The 17,934-nt window shown below is 38.2% G+C and overlaps 5 protein-coding genes across 6 annotated transcripts in view; 4 read left to right on the top strand and 1 right to left on the bottom strand.

The window, feature by feature from the left end:
• The window catches only part of LOC105462859 (protein patched), a 41,951-nt gene extending 39,727 nt beyond the window's left edge, over window positions 1–2,224 (top strand). The window contains exon 12 of the mRNA XM_011709729.1: window positions 404–2,224. Coding sequence (XP_011708031.1) covers window positions 404–543 — 140 coding nt within the window. The 3' untranslated portion in view covers window positions 544–2,224. The remainder of the gene's footprint in view (window positions 1–403) is intronic.
• Window positions 2,225–2,919: 695 nt separating this feature from the next.
• LOC105462860 (spindle and kinetochore-associated protein 1-like) lies at window positions 2,920–5,065 on the top strand. The gene is made up of 5 exons (XM_011709730.1): window positions 2,920–3,177; window positions 3,716–3,833; window positions 3,925–4,046; window positions 4,135–4,612; window positions 4,744–5,065. Exons 2-5 carry the CDS (start codon window positions 3,722–3,724, stop codon window positions 4,899–4,901), a joined length of 870 nt encoding a protein of 289 aa, XP_011708032.1. The 5' UTR covers window positions 2,920–3,177; window positions 3,716–3,721; the 3' UTR covers window positions 4,902–5,065.
• A 504-nt stretch (window positions 5,066–5,569) lies between these two features.
• LOC105462861 (zinc finger protein 665) lies at window positions 5,570–8,838 on the top strand. Its single transcript, XM_011709731.1, has 3 exons — window positions 5,570–5,883; window positions 6,182–6,454; window positions 6,683–8,838. Exons 2-3 carry the CDS (start codon window positions 6,191–6,193, stop codon window positions 8,588–8,590), a joined length of 2,172 nt encoding a protein of 723 aa, XP_011708033.1. The 5' UTR covers window positions 5,570–5,883; window positions 6,182–6,190; the 3' UTR covers window positions 8,591–8,838.
• A 734-nt stretch (window positions 8,839–9,572) lies between these two features.
• On the top strand, window positions 9,573–15,493 carry LOC105462858. 2 transcript variants are annotated; one of them, XM_011709727.1, is made up of 8 exons: window positions 9,573–9,807; window positions 10,219–10,327; window positions 10,447–12,422; window positions 12,593–12,805; window positions 12,923–13,072; window positions 13,150–13,210; window positions 13,438–13,569; window positions 13,802–15,493. In XM_011709727.1, the coding sequence occupies exons 2-8, from the start codon at window positions 10,228–10,230 to the stop codon at window positions 14,284–14,286; spliced, it is 3,117 nt and encodes a 1,038-aa protein (XP_011708029.1). In that variant the 5' UTR covers window positions 9,573–9,807; window positions 10,219–10,227; the 3' UTR covers window positions 14,287–15,493. The 2 variants fall into 2 exon arrangements, with proteins under 2 accessions (XP_011708029.1, XP_011708030.1); XM_011709728.1 differs by lacking the exon at window positions 13,438–13,569.
• Window positions 15,494–15,778: 285 nt separating this feature from the next.
• Window positions 15,779–17,410, bottom strand: LOC105462857 (DNA repair protein XRCC4-like). The gene is made up of 2 exons (XM_011709725.1): window positions 17,262–17,410; window positions 15,779–16,936 (listed from the first exon to the last, which is right to left on the bottom strand). The coding sequence occupies exons 1-2, from the start codon at window positions 17,391–17,393 to the stop codon at window positions 16,163–16,165; spliced, it is 906 nt and encodes a 301-aa protein (XP_011708027.1). The 5' UTR covers window positions 17,394–17,410; the 3' UTR covers window positions 15,779–16,162.
• Between the last annotated feature and the right edge of the window lie 524 nt (window positions 17,411–17,934).

The raw sequence follows: 17,934 nt of genomic DNA, 5'->3' as shown, positions 1-17,934 counted from the left end.
CCAAAATATTCCCCTGATGTTATTCGAGAAAAAACTTTAAACTAATTCGAAATGCTTGCCGATTAACGCATGTCACTGTGATCAAATATTGCTGAAAATATTCGCTTTCAAATTATTTTAACGTTTCGAGAGATTGTAAATTATTGTAAATAAATTTCCTTGATAAAGTCTTCGAGAATTAACATATAAAATCATATCATTGAAATCTGTGCAAACATTGAATAGAAAACTCAGAAAAATTTCTATAATAATATATCGTATTTTTTCTAATTTTCTGTGCAAATATCGCTACTTTCACGCTGTCTTTGCATATTTAATTCCCATCTTATTTTGTTAAGAGCATTTTTCAAATCAACATGAGGAGATGATAAAAAATATGTTTATTTTCATTGTAAAATTATAGGTGGAATGGATCGTAGTGAAAAATGCCGGCACTCGAGCAGCAATAATCGAAGGAGCTCGCGCTGCAGTGCGAACGTTAATGCTACGGAGTCTTCCGGTTCCGGTTCTGAGCCAGATTCAGACTCTAACCCAAAACATTAATAACAAGTACCGGGGGGACCGGCAGCTACTGCTCAAGTACCACGCAAAGCGGGAAAACACAGAAGGCTGACTAGGATAGATTAATAGATTTTCCACATTATCTTCTATTTTCCTCCTCCTTCCCCACCCGTCCTTACTTAGCTCCCTGTTTTTCCGTTCCACACTTCTTTCTTCCTCAAGTGAGTAATGCAACAATTAATTGTTTTTACTCAGACTTTAAAGATAGAAGTATTACAACAAATCGCAACTTTATAATATATATATATATATATATGAATATTTTCATAAACAATTTTGTTGCATGTTTACTACTTTATATTTTTACAACGAATTTTTTTTTAAATTTTAAATAGTTTTTTTTTGTAAGAACTTTACCTCTGTAAGAACTGACGTGTATTTACTTAATTGGGATTCGTTATCAGCATCGGACTATATACATTTTATGCGTATATTAATGAATTAATACAACGTTTTAAGTGAATTGTTCAAGTTTTTAATTTTAAAAATTTTGACCGAAAATGATGTAAAAGAAAGAAGAAAACAGGATGCTATTCGAATATTTTAACAGCGTATCGAATGAGTAATAGTATTACCAAGGACAATAACGTACAACTTAATGAATCAGTGGGTTAGATTATTCTTAGATAAATGTTATCTAAAATATACATTTTAGATGAATTTATTTAACTGAAGTGACTTGCGGCGTCACAAGAGTAGTTATGCACTACTGGCAAGCACACAAAAGAATTGTATGATTTTTGTACTACTCTTTCGAGTGAGAGAGGGAAGACAAATACACATGTCAGTGTGCGCCTTCGTTTATGATGAGACATCGACACTGGCGCGTCTGTGTCGGTGAGCGTATTTGTAATTATTTTGCGATGATGCATTTACGGGAGGAAAGCATTTACTACGATGTATATATACATACTTGTTATTTAATTAGAAAGGTAAAGATTCTACTTGTCTCTGGAAAACGGGACTGGTCCTTCAGAATGTAATCGTGTGAAATTTTGTGAGCGATGACGCTTCATTGTGGAAATTTCCTCAACCGAGGCGACAAAATTTCCAGACTACTATTTATTTCTTTTCTACATTATATCATATATATGTTACGCGCAAGTGTGTATGTATGTGACTACGAGCGGTATACCGAATCTCTCTTGAGACCCTATTTATTATTTATTTTTTAATAGTATTCCTCGGCGTTTCTGCGGGTGTGTGTGCGCGAGCGCAATATTTTGTACGCATAAATATACATATAAAATGACTTCCTTGTAAAAAAAAAATAATTATTTATATCGGACTATACGAGAATACTTTCATATTCGCCTACGACAAAATAACGGTACTTAATTTAACGGAGTTATATATATATTCCTATTCTGATATTCATACCTCTAACGTGTATAAAATTGTAATATATAGTACCAGTGACCTTAGTAAGTAAAAAATCACTGCGACACGTATTGTCATGAGATATGTGGACTCGTGAAATTATGTACAATATAAGAGCGAGAAGTATTCCTTATGCCAAGTCAATTTTGTATACATATGCGAGACTCGGGGGGGGTGTGTATTTAAAAGTGACGAAAAGCGTCCTGCGCGACGGCTTTTGCATTTTGTACATGTTGTATAAGCTCGGATGGGAAAAATAGTCAATATACCTCTAATATACGTATAAATTGTACCATGACTCTAATTATTTCGCAAAAACTTCATTGTAAGAATTTAATTATTTTTGATGTAAACAAACGTGTAGAAGCGGCTACTTGTGCGATTTATAATCCCATTTTTGTAAATATAAAGAACATTGTAATAAAAAAAGTAACACTTATCTTTACTGCCGTTGTGATATCGGCAATCATATAAATGAGATGGAGATACAAAATTAATTATAGTTATATCATTGCAAAAATAAAATTGCACAACTCAGATTATAAATATTCGAATTGCATAAAATTATATTAATTTTCTTTTTTATAGATATTTGTAATAATATCGCGAAAGATTTAGTTTATTTAAAATAATTATAAGTTTGAACCTTTAAATTAAAAAGAATCTCGAAAATTCTTCATTTCTTAAAACATTAATTAATTAAGATCGAAAAACATTAATTAACATTACCGCACATATGTAATTATATTTTTCCACATATTTTATCTATTTTTGAAAATTTATAACATATTGTATTTAAATTTTTATAATTTGATTATCGACATTTAAAGAGCTGCACTGATTTGACTGTAGTTGTTGATGGTCGATAAAGTGAGTATCAAACTTAACATAACCCTAATTCAATTACGAAGTTCGAGATCTTTTCACGGTGGCGCTGATGGTCGTTTTCCTGTTTTCATTCCTTCAATCTTTTCATCAGGCACGCCGTGAAGAGTTAACCTATGGCGAGTTAACCGATGCTCACGTGAAATTCAAATTCAAAGCAATGCGTGACGTGCCCTGCGAAACGAAGTTACTTTACATTCCTCGACGTAATATTCGACGATAATATTCCGAGGGAATAAAAAGAGAAAAAGCGACGTTTGCTGTTCAGCGATTGAATCAAGTTTTCTCAAAATAATATTGTCTTCAAGGAATCGCAAAGTGGAATACTCCTACAAATTTGGTTAAGTTAAGGTAAGATGTATGTTTTTACACGCATTTTACACGTATTTGTGGTTATATCCACAACTTTTTTATATTTATTGTATTTTGAATGAAGTACAAATTTAATTGCACATATATATTAACTACTAGTACACGCAATCGAGTCATTTGAGTTTCCCGAATATACTTCCACACGATTGAGACTGCACTTCATCAGTTTGACACTTGCAACGCTTGCGAGCATTATTTGTTCTTATTTAACGTTTTGATAAACAACAAAGGTGAAATAATTCCAAGAGCGTTGCGTTGCGTCAAGTGGAGTGCAGCCTGGAGCATTTGCTGTAAGCCGTTAGTCACAACACTTACATACAATTTTCTTTTACACAACCTCAAATACTTTTTAAATTTGTTAAAGCATGTAAGAATTACTTCATAATTTTTGTATGTTGTAATTAGAGGGAATGAAAATTGACCCAGCACGAAAAAATCTATTGTGTGTGTACAGTAAAGAACTGAAAGAATCATCGTTGTGTACTGAGAATTAATTATTTTGATGTGATCTGTGCAGGGAGCTATGAACAATGAGAGTGAACCTACGAAGCAGGATGAAGATAATCTGGAGGAGATAATCGACAAACAAGCCAAAAGGCTTCAGGAACTCTCTACTGCGACGATATTAATAAAAGGTATATATTGTTGTATTTGTTGCACTTTCATAAAATGTCAATTGTGTAATAAAGCATTTACATCATCATAGTTCTATTTTGTTTCTTATAGGTAAACAAAATGTAAAGAATGAACTTCATAAAGCGCGTGAGGAAGTCGAGCACATTTCCTGTAGCATCAACGAAACGAAGAAAATGTTGAGGAGAATACACGAACAGAACTTTCGGTCGAAGGTAAGCGAATTGTCTCTGGGAATTTATTTATTTTCACCAAGTCAAGAATTGGAAAAATGAATTGGAATGTACTTTTATTTGCGCGAAGGAATTATTGATGCTGGTTGAAACCTTGGACAAAAAAATTCTGCATCAGGAAAAGAATGTTCCACCCGAGCTCATACAAGGTTTCCAGAATGCAACTGTGTTGTCTCCCAATGTGTTAGAATGCACGGTAAATTCGACGCATCAATTGACAGTACCTAGTAGCATAAGAAGCGTCAAAACAATTGAGAAGCAAGAAATGGTGAAGGATTGTAAAAGAACGCTTTTCAATGAACCAGAAGTATGCCCAACGATATCATTTCTCGATTCAGAAGAGATCAACAAGATCCCTAAGTACATTATTGGGAGGCAAACCGTTAATAGTTTAGAGATAATTAATAACTTTATAAGCTCCATAAATCAAACGCTAATTGCTAAGTATACAATCTTATCGTTGGGAAAGGCTAACGCTCAAAAGAAGGGTGAAATTAATCTGTTTTTACATTATAAAAAGCAAGAATTTGATATGCAAAATGAAAATGGTGAGTTTTCAGTCACTCAATAGTTTGTATAAGCATGTGAATTTGTAATGTAAATATGTGTAAATAATTATAACAAAGCAAAAATAACAAAGTAATAAATGCTTCATATCTTGTATCAAAATTATTTTCAGGATATCTCTACTTTTTCACAGCTGAGGATTATTACAATCAAACGAAAACAAAGATTGATAGGACCAAGTTCAATTTACTAACTGCGTTGCGCCATTGCAGACGTTTACGAGAATGCAGGATCAAAAATGAATTACGTTATGTTATAACGCCACATTAATTAATAAAAATTTCTTTGTATACATGCATTTTTAACTTGATCATGATAAGAAAATGTACTGTAACAATTTTAATAATATTGTGAATATATAGCTCTAATATTCTTGTATTATTAACATGGTTAGAATCTTGAAATATATAAAAATAGAATATATACAATAGGTATATAATATTTTGTAAAATATTCATTCCTAAAATATTACTATTTTTATATATGAAATTAGAAGTATGTCAAATTATGTAAAATTATACTAATTTATATAAAAATATAATAAAATTAGCCATGTTATCAAAATTATATATTTATTTTATTTTTGATAAGGTTAGTTTTTCGATCTAAATATACATTTCCAATATTCTTAACATAATAATATAATATTATTAACACAGTTAGAATCTTGAAATATATAAAAATAGAATTTAAAAGATATGTATCTATATACATATATATATATGATATATTTATAAAACAATCATTTCTGATATATTAATATTTTTATATATACGAAATTATAAGTATCATTTATGTCAAAGTTATACGAATTTATGCAAAAAAAATATAACAAAATTAACCATGTTACTATAATATATTATATTCGCTTTATCTCTGATAAGATTAATTTTTCCATCTTCATTAAATACTTTTAATTAATTAAATGAAATTATCAAAGTACTACATTTTCTTTTCAACATATACATTATACGTGAATTAAAAGAATAATCGTATATATAACCTCTCTATATTTCTGCTATTTCATTTGCATTTATTTGGAAACAAAATAAAAAAGGTAACGAAGTAATTTCGCAATTGTTTCAGAAGTAGCAGACAGTTGTTTCTAGTTAGCTAACCAATCTGTTTGTTTGTCTTTGAAGAAGCTGAATCGTGGTAGCAAGAAAATTCTATATCAAGATTATTGAGTTTGCCATGAAAGAATATTTGAATATTTGAATATATTTATGTTCTGTTTAAAGAAAAAAAAGAGGTAATCTGCTACATTTTTTTATCACAACGTTTCAAGCATTTTCTACAGTGTATAAAATAAATTTGGTGTGAAATCAATATGCATTATAATTTTGATTTTAAATATTTTATCATAAATAAACATTTGAATAATTATAAAATATTATTTAATGATATCCACTAATTTTATGATTAAATGATTATAAATAAAGTATATTTTATATCTTAGTGTCTTGTAGATGTTTGGCAAAAGATAAACGTATGTGGTTAAATATTAAAGTGTTTGCAATTTTGTTTAATTGTGTGAATTTAATTTGCAGCGATAAAACATGTTACAAGCGGAGTCAATTAGCACGTTAAGTGACCGCGAAGATGATATTGACGATTTGGATGGTTCTATGATATGGTCCCAAGAGGAGCCACTTTCTTCCAACGAAATATTGGAATTGCCGGTGCAAGATGAAAAAGCAAAGAGTTCACTTGCTTTCTGTCGATTGTGTGCCGGTCAAACCGCCAATCCAATATATATCTATTCTGAATTCGGAGAGTCAATGCAATTGGCACATAAAATAAATACATGTCTAAGCATTAAGGTAAGCTGTTATATAAATGATTATTTTTTATTCAAATGCATTCAAATATTTTTTATTCAATTCATATAATATATGTTAGAAAGGGAATCTAGTACTTTGGCAATATTTTATTAAAACTACTTTAAACATACATAATGCATACTGTGATTCTTGCAAATGTATATATATATATATGTATGTACTAAAATGCTTGTAAATATGCGTATTACATAAGGTGATTTATTGTAGATTAAGAAGACGGACCCATTACCGAAGCAGCTTTGCTTGGCCTGCGTTGAGAAAGTGAACTGGTGCGACAAATTTGACATGCAATGCATTAAAGCGGAGGAAATCCTGTCGACGATGCTAAAGGAGAAGCAGTCTTTTAACATTTCCAATCAATTATTTTCCGATCAACAGTCCTGTCCCTTATGTGTAAAGGGCTTCATGAACATGTGCGAGGAGACAATCCAGAATACGAAGGACATGGAACTGTACGAGAATGATATAATCCTAGAGAGCAGCGACGAGGAGAACATGTTTAATGACGCGAAGGTCAATAAGGAAAGCGGGAGTCATTCCATCACATTGCAGTGCCTGGGAACTAGGCAGAGATATTTAAAATGCGGAGCGTGCATGAATCTTTACCACACCGAGGAGACCCTGGACGGTCACAAGTGCAAGCCCAGTATACAGAACACGACAAAACCGTACTGTTGTCTCGTGTGCGACAAGACGTTTACGTTCGAGGAACGACTGAACTTCCACATGCGATTTCACAGGGGCGCGAAGGCGTTGTACTGCGAGGTCTGCAAGATAACGTTCGGCAAGGAGCTGAAGCTATTCTACCACTACAAGAGGCAACACTCTAATCACGAGATTAGCGTCTCGTGTCTGCAGTGCGGAAAGCTGTTCGAGTGTCAGGAGGCGCTCCGGGTGCACGTTTGCGTCGACGGTAAAATACGGCCGCACATTTGCGAGGTGTGCAACAAGGGCTTCTTCGACGGCTACACGCTGAAGCGTCACGTGGTGACGCACCTGCCCGAGAAGCCGTACAAGTGCACGGAGTGCTCGAAGAGCTTCACGCAGAAATCGCGATTGAACAAGCACGTCGCGAGCCACTGCATCGTCATCGAGAACAGCCAGACGGTCTGGAAGTGCGTCCAGTGCGGCGAGGCGTTCGCCTCCTGCGACGACGCGGATATTCATTGCAAGATAACACACGAGGACAGGGCCGCGCTGATCGAGGAGCTGCCGACGTCGAAGCTGTACCACTGCGAGTTCTGCAACAGCCACTTCACCAACGCGGACAACCTGAGGGCCCATCAAAAGCGTCACGTTGTCGAGAGACCGTACACGTGCAACACGTGCGTGGCCACTTGCAAATCGTTCGCGGAGGCTGTCTTGCACTGGAAGGAACATCCCAGACTGTTCAAGGTTCTCGTCGTCTTTCTGTGCGACGTCTGCAACAGGGACATGAAGGAACTGTCCCTGTTGTACAAGCACAGGCAAAACAGGCACGACCGTGCGCCCAGATTGTCCGAGTCCGGCGACGCGAGGTACGTCTGCGAGCTCTGCGGGAGCGTGTTCGAGAGGAGCGAGGATATACGGGGGCACGGACGGGATCAGTGCTCCAAGTTCCCCTGCGACATCTGCGGCAGCCTGCTGCCCACGGCGAACTCGTTGAACGCACACAAGAGGCGGCACAACGGCCTGCGGCCGTACGTCTGTAACATTTGCGGCAAGAGTTACACTCAGTCGAGCCACATGTGGACGCACAAGAGATTCCACATGGGCATCAAGCCGTACGCTTGCGAGTATTGCGACCAGCGTTTCACGATCAAGCCGGACCTGGCGGATCACGTCAGGAAGAAGCACACGAGGGAGAGGCCGTTCAAGTGCGACGTGTGCAACAAGGCTTTCCTGACCGGGTCCGTGTTCTACCAGCACCGACTGATACACCGCGGCGATCGCAGGTACAAGTGCCATTACTGCGAGAAGGCCTTCACCAGAACGGAGGCCTTGAACAACCACATCAAAATTCACACCGGCGAAAAGCCGCACTCGTGCGACGTGTGCGGCAGATGCTTCAGGCAAAAGGGCGATATGAGGAAACACAGACGCACCAAGCACGCCTCCGAGCAAGTTAAATCTTGAGAATTGTCGCGTGTCAGAGAGATGTAGAGTTATTATTCCGTTATTTTTGCATTTTAATTATTATACCGATATAAGTAATTGATACGTACATACACGCATATTTGTGCGAAATAGCATTACCGTAGGCAGACACTGATTATTAAGCTATACTTTTTTTCAATAAGCAGTAAAGTATTCCGAAGAATGTGTTATTAAATTATTATAAGGAACGTAAAATAAATAAGAATATATAATACGTACATGATACATATGTAATGTGCGCTCAATATTATTATATTAAATATATGATTGTACAAATATAAATGCTATATATATATATAACATTTTGATAATATTGATATATCAATATATTATACTTTATATCATTTCTAAACATAAGATAGCTTAGCTACATCTACATAAATTAAACTTTCTAGACATCAACTATTTCATTTAAAATACACATAAAATTTGTAAATAAAAAATTAAAATTTTCCAGCTTTAATATATACATATAGTATATATACATATACAGCAATTGACTTCTCTCTCTGATTCCGAAAAATATGATATTCATATAAATATAATTTTAAACGTACATCTTAGAACATATATTACATATATTTATTATATATATTATATTTATTTATATGTTCTAAAACGTACATACACGATTATATTAACATATCTATATATACACATTAGATAATGTTATAATATATAAAAAGTTATATCTATGATACAAAACATATTCACTAAGTAATAGTTTACTTCGCCGTATGTACATTAAAAATTAAACACCTAACGCTGCACTTTCCTCTAAACTTACCACCGCAAATTATTCGTTCATCTGTTCCACATTATGCGTTTTATCTTACATTAGATCAAATTAGACCGTCGACCAATTTCAAATGGCCGCGTGTGCGCTGCAAACGCACACGACAGGTGCGCGCCGTTACGCCGCGCGTGCGCGTCCTGGAACAGGTGATGTTACATACCTGCGATGTCTCATGACCGCCGTCATCGTGCATCCAATCGTCACGCACGGACGAGCTGCTGCTGCTGCTGCTGCCGCTGGACGACCCGATACCTGGCTGTGATAATCACCGAGGCCCGTCGCGCCCACACACGCGGGACACACGTCGCGACGACCGCCGAGATGACAGTGCCGAGATAGAATTGTGTGCCGACAGGCACAACAACAGTCCCGAGATTCCACGGAGCGGATTATATACTGGGTACGTGGTGGTGATAGCAGCCCCCTCCGAGAGCGACGGCGAGGAGCAAGGGTATCGTCGCCGTCGCCGCGCGCGCGAGAACTCGCCTCGGAACTCCGTCTCCTGTTCGGCCACGGGAAAGAGAATCCCTCGCGAGTCCGTGTCCGAGAGCGCGACTTAACCTTAAACGCGCGGTTTTGACATATGTAACGGGCGTACGCATGGAGAGAGGAAGGGACGGCGTAATTTGTAAACAAAGCCCGTGAGGTAGCGAGATGGTGGCCGAATGATTCCGCGAATTATTATTATTATTATTTTTTACGCCCGTTATGCATCATTGTAACGCGTGACGTGGGGATGTGTATCATATTTTACATCTTTTCTTAATTTCATTGTAAAACGTATTGTTGTTGACGTTTTCCCTGAAAACAGGGGAGAACCATGGCTTTCCCACCATTAGTCAGCTCCACGCCACCGCCCTTGGACAATTTTGGAGAGTCCGACGAGGATGAATTCGGAGATTTTGCTGGTGGAATAGACGGTAATTATTTGTAAATTTTATAATAGCTGTTACATTTAGCGAAATATCAAATGGCAAACCATATTGCGTGTTACACAGTATTTTGTATCGTCTTCCAATTTGTACAATTGCCATTGTAGGTCTGTCTATTTCATCGGAGTCCCCGCAGAAACTCATTACTCCGATGCAAACACCAACAGCATCGCAGAATGCGTCTCCTAGAGTAAACGGTATTAGCGAGTCACCAGTATTGGGCAATCGCCCCAAGATAAGCGACGCCTCGAAACGCGGCGTCGTCGACGATCTGTTGATCGTCGAGAGGGCGGAGAACAATGTGAGCCACGTAAGATTGAAGGCTAGAGCGGACGATAGTAACGTATTGGAGAATAATTTCGAGGACGCTAGTGTAACGGAACACAATGTATTAGATTCACCTAGGAATGGCGAGTCGCGTAATAGCGTCGAGACTAGTAATAGCGTTGATCACGTTTGTACTCAGAATGTTTTAGCTAAGGAGAATTTTGTTGATACGGATGTAATTAGTAGCAACAACAGTAGTTTAGCCGATAGCGTAAAGACGGTCAGCGAGCAGGAGGGATCGTCGAACGGCGGTCTCGAGGCGAACGACGAGGTCGAGCCCGTGAGTCTGGACTTGGAGGATCCCACGAGCACGCCGGACATTCTGCAGCAGCTGGACGACGATTTTTACAATTACGAGCAGTATGAGGACACCGCCGAGTGGGACGACGCTGTCTGCGACAAGGAGACGGGTGTGACGGTCCTGCAGACGGGCTACTTGGACGACAAGCCTAATTCCGCGGACGCGACGGAGTGCAACGTGGCGGATGACGTCGTCGGAGAAACTTACCCGCCGTACGGCGAGAACGAGTCCTGTGTCCGCGATACGAACGACAAATCTGTCTTCGTCCACGACGAGAGGACAATTTCCAGTTTTGTTACCTCGCAAGAACTCAACGTAGACGGTAGCAACGTTTTTAGAGAATCGGACTGTGAATTCAGTATTCAGCCGCAGTATATAGAGATGTACGATGTAGTGTCCAACGACGAGACGTCGAGTAGAACCGTAAACGATTCGTTCAATTTTGATTTCACTTTCGACGACGACGACGACGTCGACGATGACGACGACGACGACGACGATGCTGTGAGAGAGGAATCAAACTTACATCATACATCCGTACATATGGAAGACATTCACCCCCGCGACTCTAGTAGAAAGATCGACGCGGGTACTTTTCGTAATAATAATTTCTGCGATGTAAAAACTACCGTACAATCAAAAGAGAGCGAGTATGTAGCCGTAGGGACGAAAAATCAAACTGTTCAAGAGGTAGGCGAGGAGGTGAGAAACGGGGCGCGTGAGGAGACTCCCGCACGCGGGGAAGTGGAGCCGAGCGACGTGGAGGCGCGCGAACGATACATTCCGGAAAACGGTCTTGACGCACACGATCTCGATAACTCCGACTTCACGGAGTTCATGGAGCATAGAGATTTCGACGAAGATGCGTCGGAGCTGACGAATAACTGCAATTCGATGTCCAATAGTGGTGCACGCGAGACAGTACAAACTCACGGTTCACACAGATCCCCATCCGGCGCATCTTGTATACAAAAGTTTTCACCGACCGAAGGAGCTTCACTGCCATCTTCTACCAATACATCCCTCGACTGCTTAAAGGATAAAGCCAATATTACGAGTGCCGCGGGCGAGGACGAATGTGCCACATACGAGAGCGAAAATTCTGTAGTATACTTTAGCGACGGTGAATTTTATGACTTTCCTTTACGGACGATCGAGCCGGCGGCGGCGGCGGCGGCGGCCAAAGCATGGGAGGACAGCAGCGGCGCCGGATTCGAAAGCGCGGACAACGAGAACGACGATTTCGGCGATTTCGCTAATTTTTCGAGCACGACGGCGGAGTGGAAGTCTGACGACGCTGGAGAACTGAAGGTGCCTGAGGACGATGACGGCGACGGCGACGACGACGACGACGACGATTTTGGAGACTTTAGTAATTTCGAAACGCCAACGGATGTAGTAGAGACACAGCAGTTTAGTTTAAAAGAGTCTATATGTCGGATAGAGAACAAGAATGTGAGTTTAGGAATGTTTGTGTTATACTGTGATTGCTAGTAGTTCATTTAGCGTAACGAGTGTGTCGCTTTTGATTTTAGATCTCTTTTAGAGTCTTGCATTTTAATGTAAATAATAATAATTTAATGTATTTTAACGCGCGTATAATTTAATAATTGAAACACTTTCAGGCCGCGAATAAAATAGAAGATATAATAACGAGCATGTTCTCGGTGCTTTCGGAACATCACGAGGTCGAGATAAAAGCCTTAATAGATAAAGCGGATAAAGTTTGGCAGAGTGTGAAGAACTTGGAGGAAACCAATGCCCTTACTTACCAATGGGCGAACAGTAGCAGTAACAACGTCCTTTTGAATGCCCTTGGCATCGATTCTCGGAACATTGTAAGTATGCGCGACCTGTGCATCATCAGGATATTTTATATATTTATGAATATGCTTATCAATATTTTGTATATTTATGTACAAGAGTAACGATATTTTCGTTATGTGAAATTAAAGCTATTCGGACCGAGGTGGAACCCGAATATACCGAGATTCGCTGCAAATCTCGGTTTTACTCCGTTAGAGCCAATTAAAGCTACTGCTGAGCCTCAGCAGCCATCTGCAGCCAGTACCAGCAAGACACAAGGCGCCGCAGCTTGTTCAGATGTAAGTTTGAGGCTTTTATTTCTAGTAGTACGTGTAAGTAATTTGCATATTAATTGATAATTGTATCGTCGTATTAGGAAGTACCTGCCGCCCAATTTGATTGGAATAGTTCTGGCCTTGTGAATCCTCTAGATGCTAGTAAGTATCGTGATTTGCATGTTTGGTGATTTTAATATATTGCATTGAAGAAAAGAAAAAAAGAAACATTGCTGAATGTCTCATTTGCTAAATGACATTATCACGAGAAAGAGAATAACTTCCGAATCGAGTATTCTGTATGTAAAAGTAGTCATGGTGCTGTGTTATAACATATAGACCACGTGTGTCGAATTTTGTCCTAAATGCCGCGAAAAATAACGATACAGGTGGTGGTGGGTTATCCGCTCTTCTGCCTCTGGATCTGTTGTGTCCGTTTGACCCTCTACTAACACCTCATTGCTCCACACATTCCGAATCCTATCATCAGTCATCTTGCTCAACGAACTCCGTTTATTACTGTAAGTGCCTAAGCCGTAATTGTCTTTGTCTTTGCACACATGTATATGTATACTATAATCATAACTCTTGTTTCGAATAGAAAGATATCTTTCCTGATTGCAAGCGTATTTATTAGAAATTAAATAGACTCCACTTATCTGCTTGGTTTTCAACATTTGTAGTACTTTCGTAATTACTGTGCCCATAATTCTCAACTAGTTAATTTTAATTAAATTTTTATTACCGGTACAGATCCATCGGAAGAACCAAGTAGTCAGTTCGTGAAATCGCAGAACTTAGCCGATCTTAGCAGTTCACTGAGACAGCAGAAGACGTCCAAGATAATAGAACCATTGCCAGGACCCTGCGCAGCGGAATGGAAGAAGAGGGCCGAGCAGGATTTCGGGATTAAGCAGAAGAGTAGCTCGTCGCATCGAGCGCTGAGAAACGTCCCCCTAGCCAACAATAAGTCGTTTCCAACGAGCAATAGTACCTCCAGGGTACACGAGTATCACAGGAGGACGTCGGCGGGTAAGAAGGAGAACGCGCAGGGTGCGGAGCACGTGGTGATGGACCGATACGGGCGACCGATGACCGTGCAGGCCGAGACCGTGAGAGTTCTGAATCAGTTGCCGGACCTGTCGTTCCTGAACGCGCGAACTCTGCTGTTCAATCGCGAGCAGCGGCAGATCGTGCCGGATCTGGGCGCCGTGATAAATCGGAAGATGCCCGGCTGAGTAACATCGGTCTGAATGCGAGTTTGAAAGGGCAAAACGCGAGTGGAAACTTCCCAGGGAACCTGCTGTTGCGAAAGCTGGATGTTTCTGATGTGACCCATACAATCAAAAAAAAAAAAAGAAAAAAAACGTACTTCTGCTACCTTTCAAACCTGTGTTCAGACCAACCTTCAATCCTCAACCTTGACTCTTCCACGACGTCCAGGAAAGGATACACGAGACGCCACGTACATACGGAAAGACACACACTGTCCTATATCAAATCTAATCTGCTTGCGGCACCGAGTAAATGCACTTCGTGACATTCCGTATCGTTGTTTTGTGATTTTTATATAATGCCACTAGTATTGTTACTGAATCCTTCAAAGTCTTTACTTTGTTGCGCAATTAATGCGGTTTGATGTTGTTTCGGAAATGCTGGCACGTAAGTTTATTTTGTTAACTAAACAGTTATGTGTAATCTTTATTGAAGATACGGCAGGCTTTACTGTCGTCTCGTTAATTATATAGATGTAAGAATTCACACACACACACACACACACACACACACTCACACATATTCGGCCATATTCTAGTCTACAGTTCTTAATCGATAAGTTTTGTGTATTATAACGTTAGAAGAGATTCGTTATAACATTAGAAGATGTATATTTTCGACGGCAATTGTTGAGCAGCAGCCAGAGTATTACGTATACTCGTTTGTATCGTATTTCAGAAATTTACCTACTAACATTCTGGAACTACTTTTAGACGAGAGCAAACCTGAATATATTTCACCTTATACAAGAGACCGCGGCTACTTTGTACGACGTTCATGTGTTGCAATTTCCAGCAATCATAAATATTCCCAGTCATATAGAAGGAACACACAACACACTCTTAACTACCCAGAATTAAAAAGAAAACTATGTACTAATTGTAAGTCAATTATCGTAGATTGACGAGATTGATATCTGTAATGAAATCGTCGAGTGATACGTTTATCAAATTCGCTTGATGCTTTTATTGCACATTTTGAATTTCTACTGTGAAACGTGATGTACTTAATTGTGTAAATCTCGGCATTTGCATATGGATTATTAGAGCGAAAAAAAACGATAAATACTATTATCATTATCCGTTATTTATTAATGATAATATTGTAATATATATTTTATGTAAAATATTGTGGATAACATTAACACATAGGCAATCTTTGATGATCGAATCGTTGTTACTTTTCTTAGCCACTTCTACGAAATCGACGTGCGATTTTTCCTATCCTCGATCTTTTTTCCGATCCTTGAACGCAATCTTTTGCAATAGCCAGGATAACTTTATTGAAGATGCAAGGCAATTCAGTGTGTCATGCAATTGTTTTAATTGTATTATAAATATAGAAGAATTCACAAAGCACACTGATTAAAAATGGAAGCTCCATAATTTTTTCTTCATCAAAATACTTTTATTCAGCATATGTACTCATTTTATATTCTATTCATGTTTTATAAAATTCGTCAAAATATATAAATATATTTCATTGTATCAAATAGAAACAGTTACAATGTTCACAATTACATATACAATTAAGATATATAATTGCTTTCGTACACTAAAAATATAATTGAATTTCATTTTAATATATTATTAATATATTTTGCATATGATATATTTTTCTAATGTAAGATAATTTCTAGTAAAGTATTAGACTAGAACATTCATTTAAATATATATATATATATAATTTGTACAAATATAATTTATCTAATATATTAAATCTAATATATGCACTAAAATTTTTTTATAAGAAAATTCGATAATTGTGTTAAACTGTGTCAAAATTGCATTTAATATTTTAAATGTAAGAAAAAGAAGGCAATATATATTACTTTTGTTATTAGGAAAACATATCCTCCTCGGATTCATCCGAGTTGTAGAGATTAAGAGTCTGCTTAGATGTCATTGCTTTGTTATCATGCTTGTCTGTGTTTAGTAACGTTAAATTGCCTTTGCTTGTCGAAGGTTCAGGTTCAGGACTTGTATCTTCGCTAGAACTCATGCGTCTCTTAAGATTTCTCTTACTACTCTTTGGCATGACTTTCCGCTCGCTCTCGTAATCCATCTCGTGTTCGCTTAGCTTAGACGATTTAGCATCCTGTGCTCTCTTACTCTCTACGTCCGATTTCTCGCTTTCGTCATCGGTAGTTTTATCGTATACCGACTTTGTCTTTTTGGCATCGTTTAAAGCCCGCTGAAGCTCCCTAATCTTGCTCTTCTTTGTATTCAGAAGCAAAAGGAATTTCATGTAAAGATCCTTCTCCATGGCGATCTTCACGTTTATCATCTCTTCCATGTCCGCGGTCAGCTTTGTATTCGCTTTATTCAGGTGCTCGTTCTCGTTCTCCAGTGCCAGCGCTCGCTCCTGGCACTTCTGATAGAGCTCCAACGACTGCTTCAACGTGTCAGACAGAGTTAGTATATTCGAAAGGGAGTACACCGCAATTTCGCCACGGGTGAGAATATTCTGTTGCTTCCACGTGAACGTGTCGTCCTGCAGGAAGAACCGTATATCGGCGTTTTTGCCGGAGAACGCGTGTTTGGTTTTCTCCAGATACGTCTCGAAGGATTCGTCCAAGTGCTTTAAAAAGTAGTTGGCGTTCTCTACGTGCATCTGAAATGTTTAGATAACTGTCACCTTTAAAACGTCACAAATTATTTCTAATGTTGCCGACGTATGTCTGTTACAATTAAGGACTAATTTAATCAATGTAAATATATTTTACAGGGACTAGAGTGGAGGAATTTCTGTACAGAATCCAATACAAGTATCAGCTGACGTATGGTATGTAAAAAAAGTATATAGCACGCTTGCTTGACAATAGTTGTCAATAGTTTTGCTGGAATTTTTTAATGAATGAATAAGATTGTTTATATTTTTTATAATTTTGTCTTACATAAATAAGTGTATGGTAAATAAATATTCATTCGTTATTCACCTCGCCACTCAACGGTACCGTACCCGCCCGCAACACCATTATCTTGATGCACGTGTCCTCCCATTCTGTGTACAGCGTAAAATCGCTCTTGTCTACTTCATTCACGAGCTGACTTACGCTCACGTTAATCATGGTGTTTCTCGATAATCCAGAAAAGGTGCGAGGCAAGCGAGAAAAGTCACGAGAGACATTTGATCATTTGATGTGATAATCATCTGATCTTGTCAACTTATCGGGTTAAGAAAAAAAAAGCTCTCGTCGGAAGAAAATACATTGTGTGGCGTACAAAGAAGGAATTCTGTCGATCAGCTTCGACAAGGGTTTAGGTTTGTACTTTAATGATTCATAAGTACGATTAAAAATTGACAGTGTGCGCATTATAGGTTAGCGCCGCGATACATCATACACTGTTTGCTTGCGGCTAATCTGTGATACACTGCGCGTATCGCGCAGATCAGATAAGAAATCAGATAAGAAAAAAATAGACATTGCGCAATGTACGCATGCGCATGAACATTGGCAGTGTAAACAAATTTTTTTTAATTTAAAAATTTTTCAAAATTCAAGAAAAGATACGTGGTGACACTTAAAAAATAAAATTTTAGGTTATATTGTGCTCGATTACAATTCTGTGATTTTTCTTAACCACAACAATATTTCTCATCAAAAACGG

This window comes from Wasmannia auropunctata, unplaced genomic scaffold (genome assembly GCF_000956235.1).
Source record: "Wasmannia auropunctata unplaced genomic scaffold, wasmannia.A_1.0 LD336092.1, whole genome shotgun sequence".
NCBI lineage: Eukaryota > Metazoa > Arthropoda > Insecta > Hymenoptera > Formicidae > Wasmannia > Wasmannia auropunctata.
Note: the sequence above shows the minus strand (reverse complement) of the source record. Positions and strands in the feature narration are given on the sequence as shown.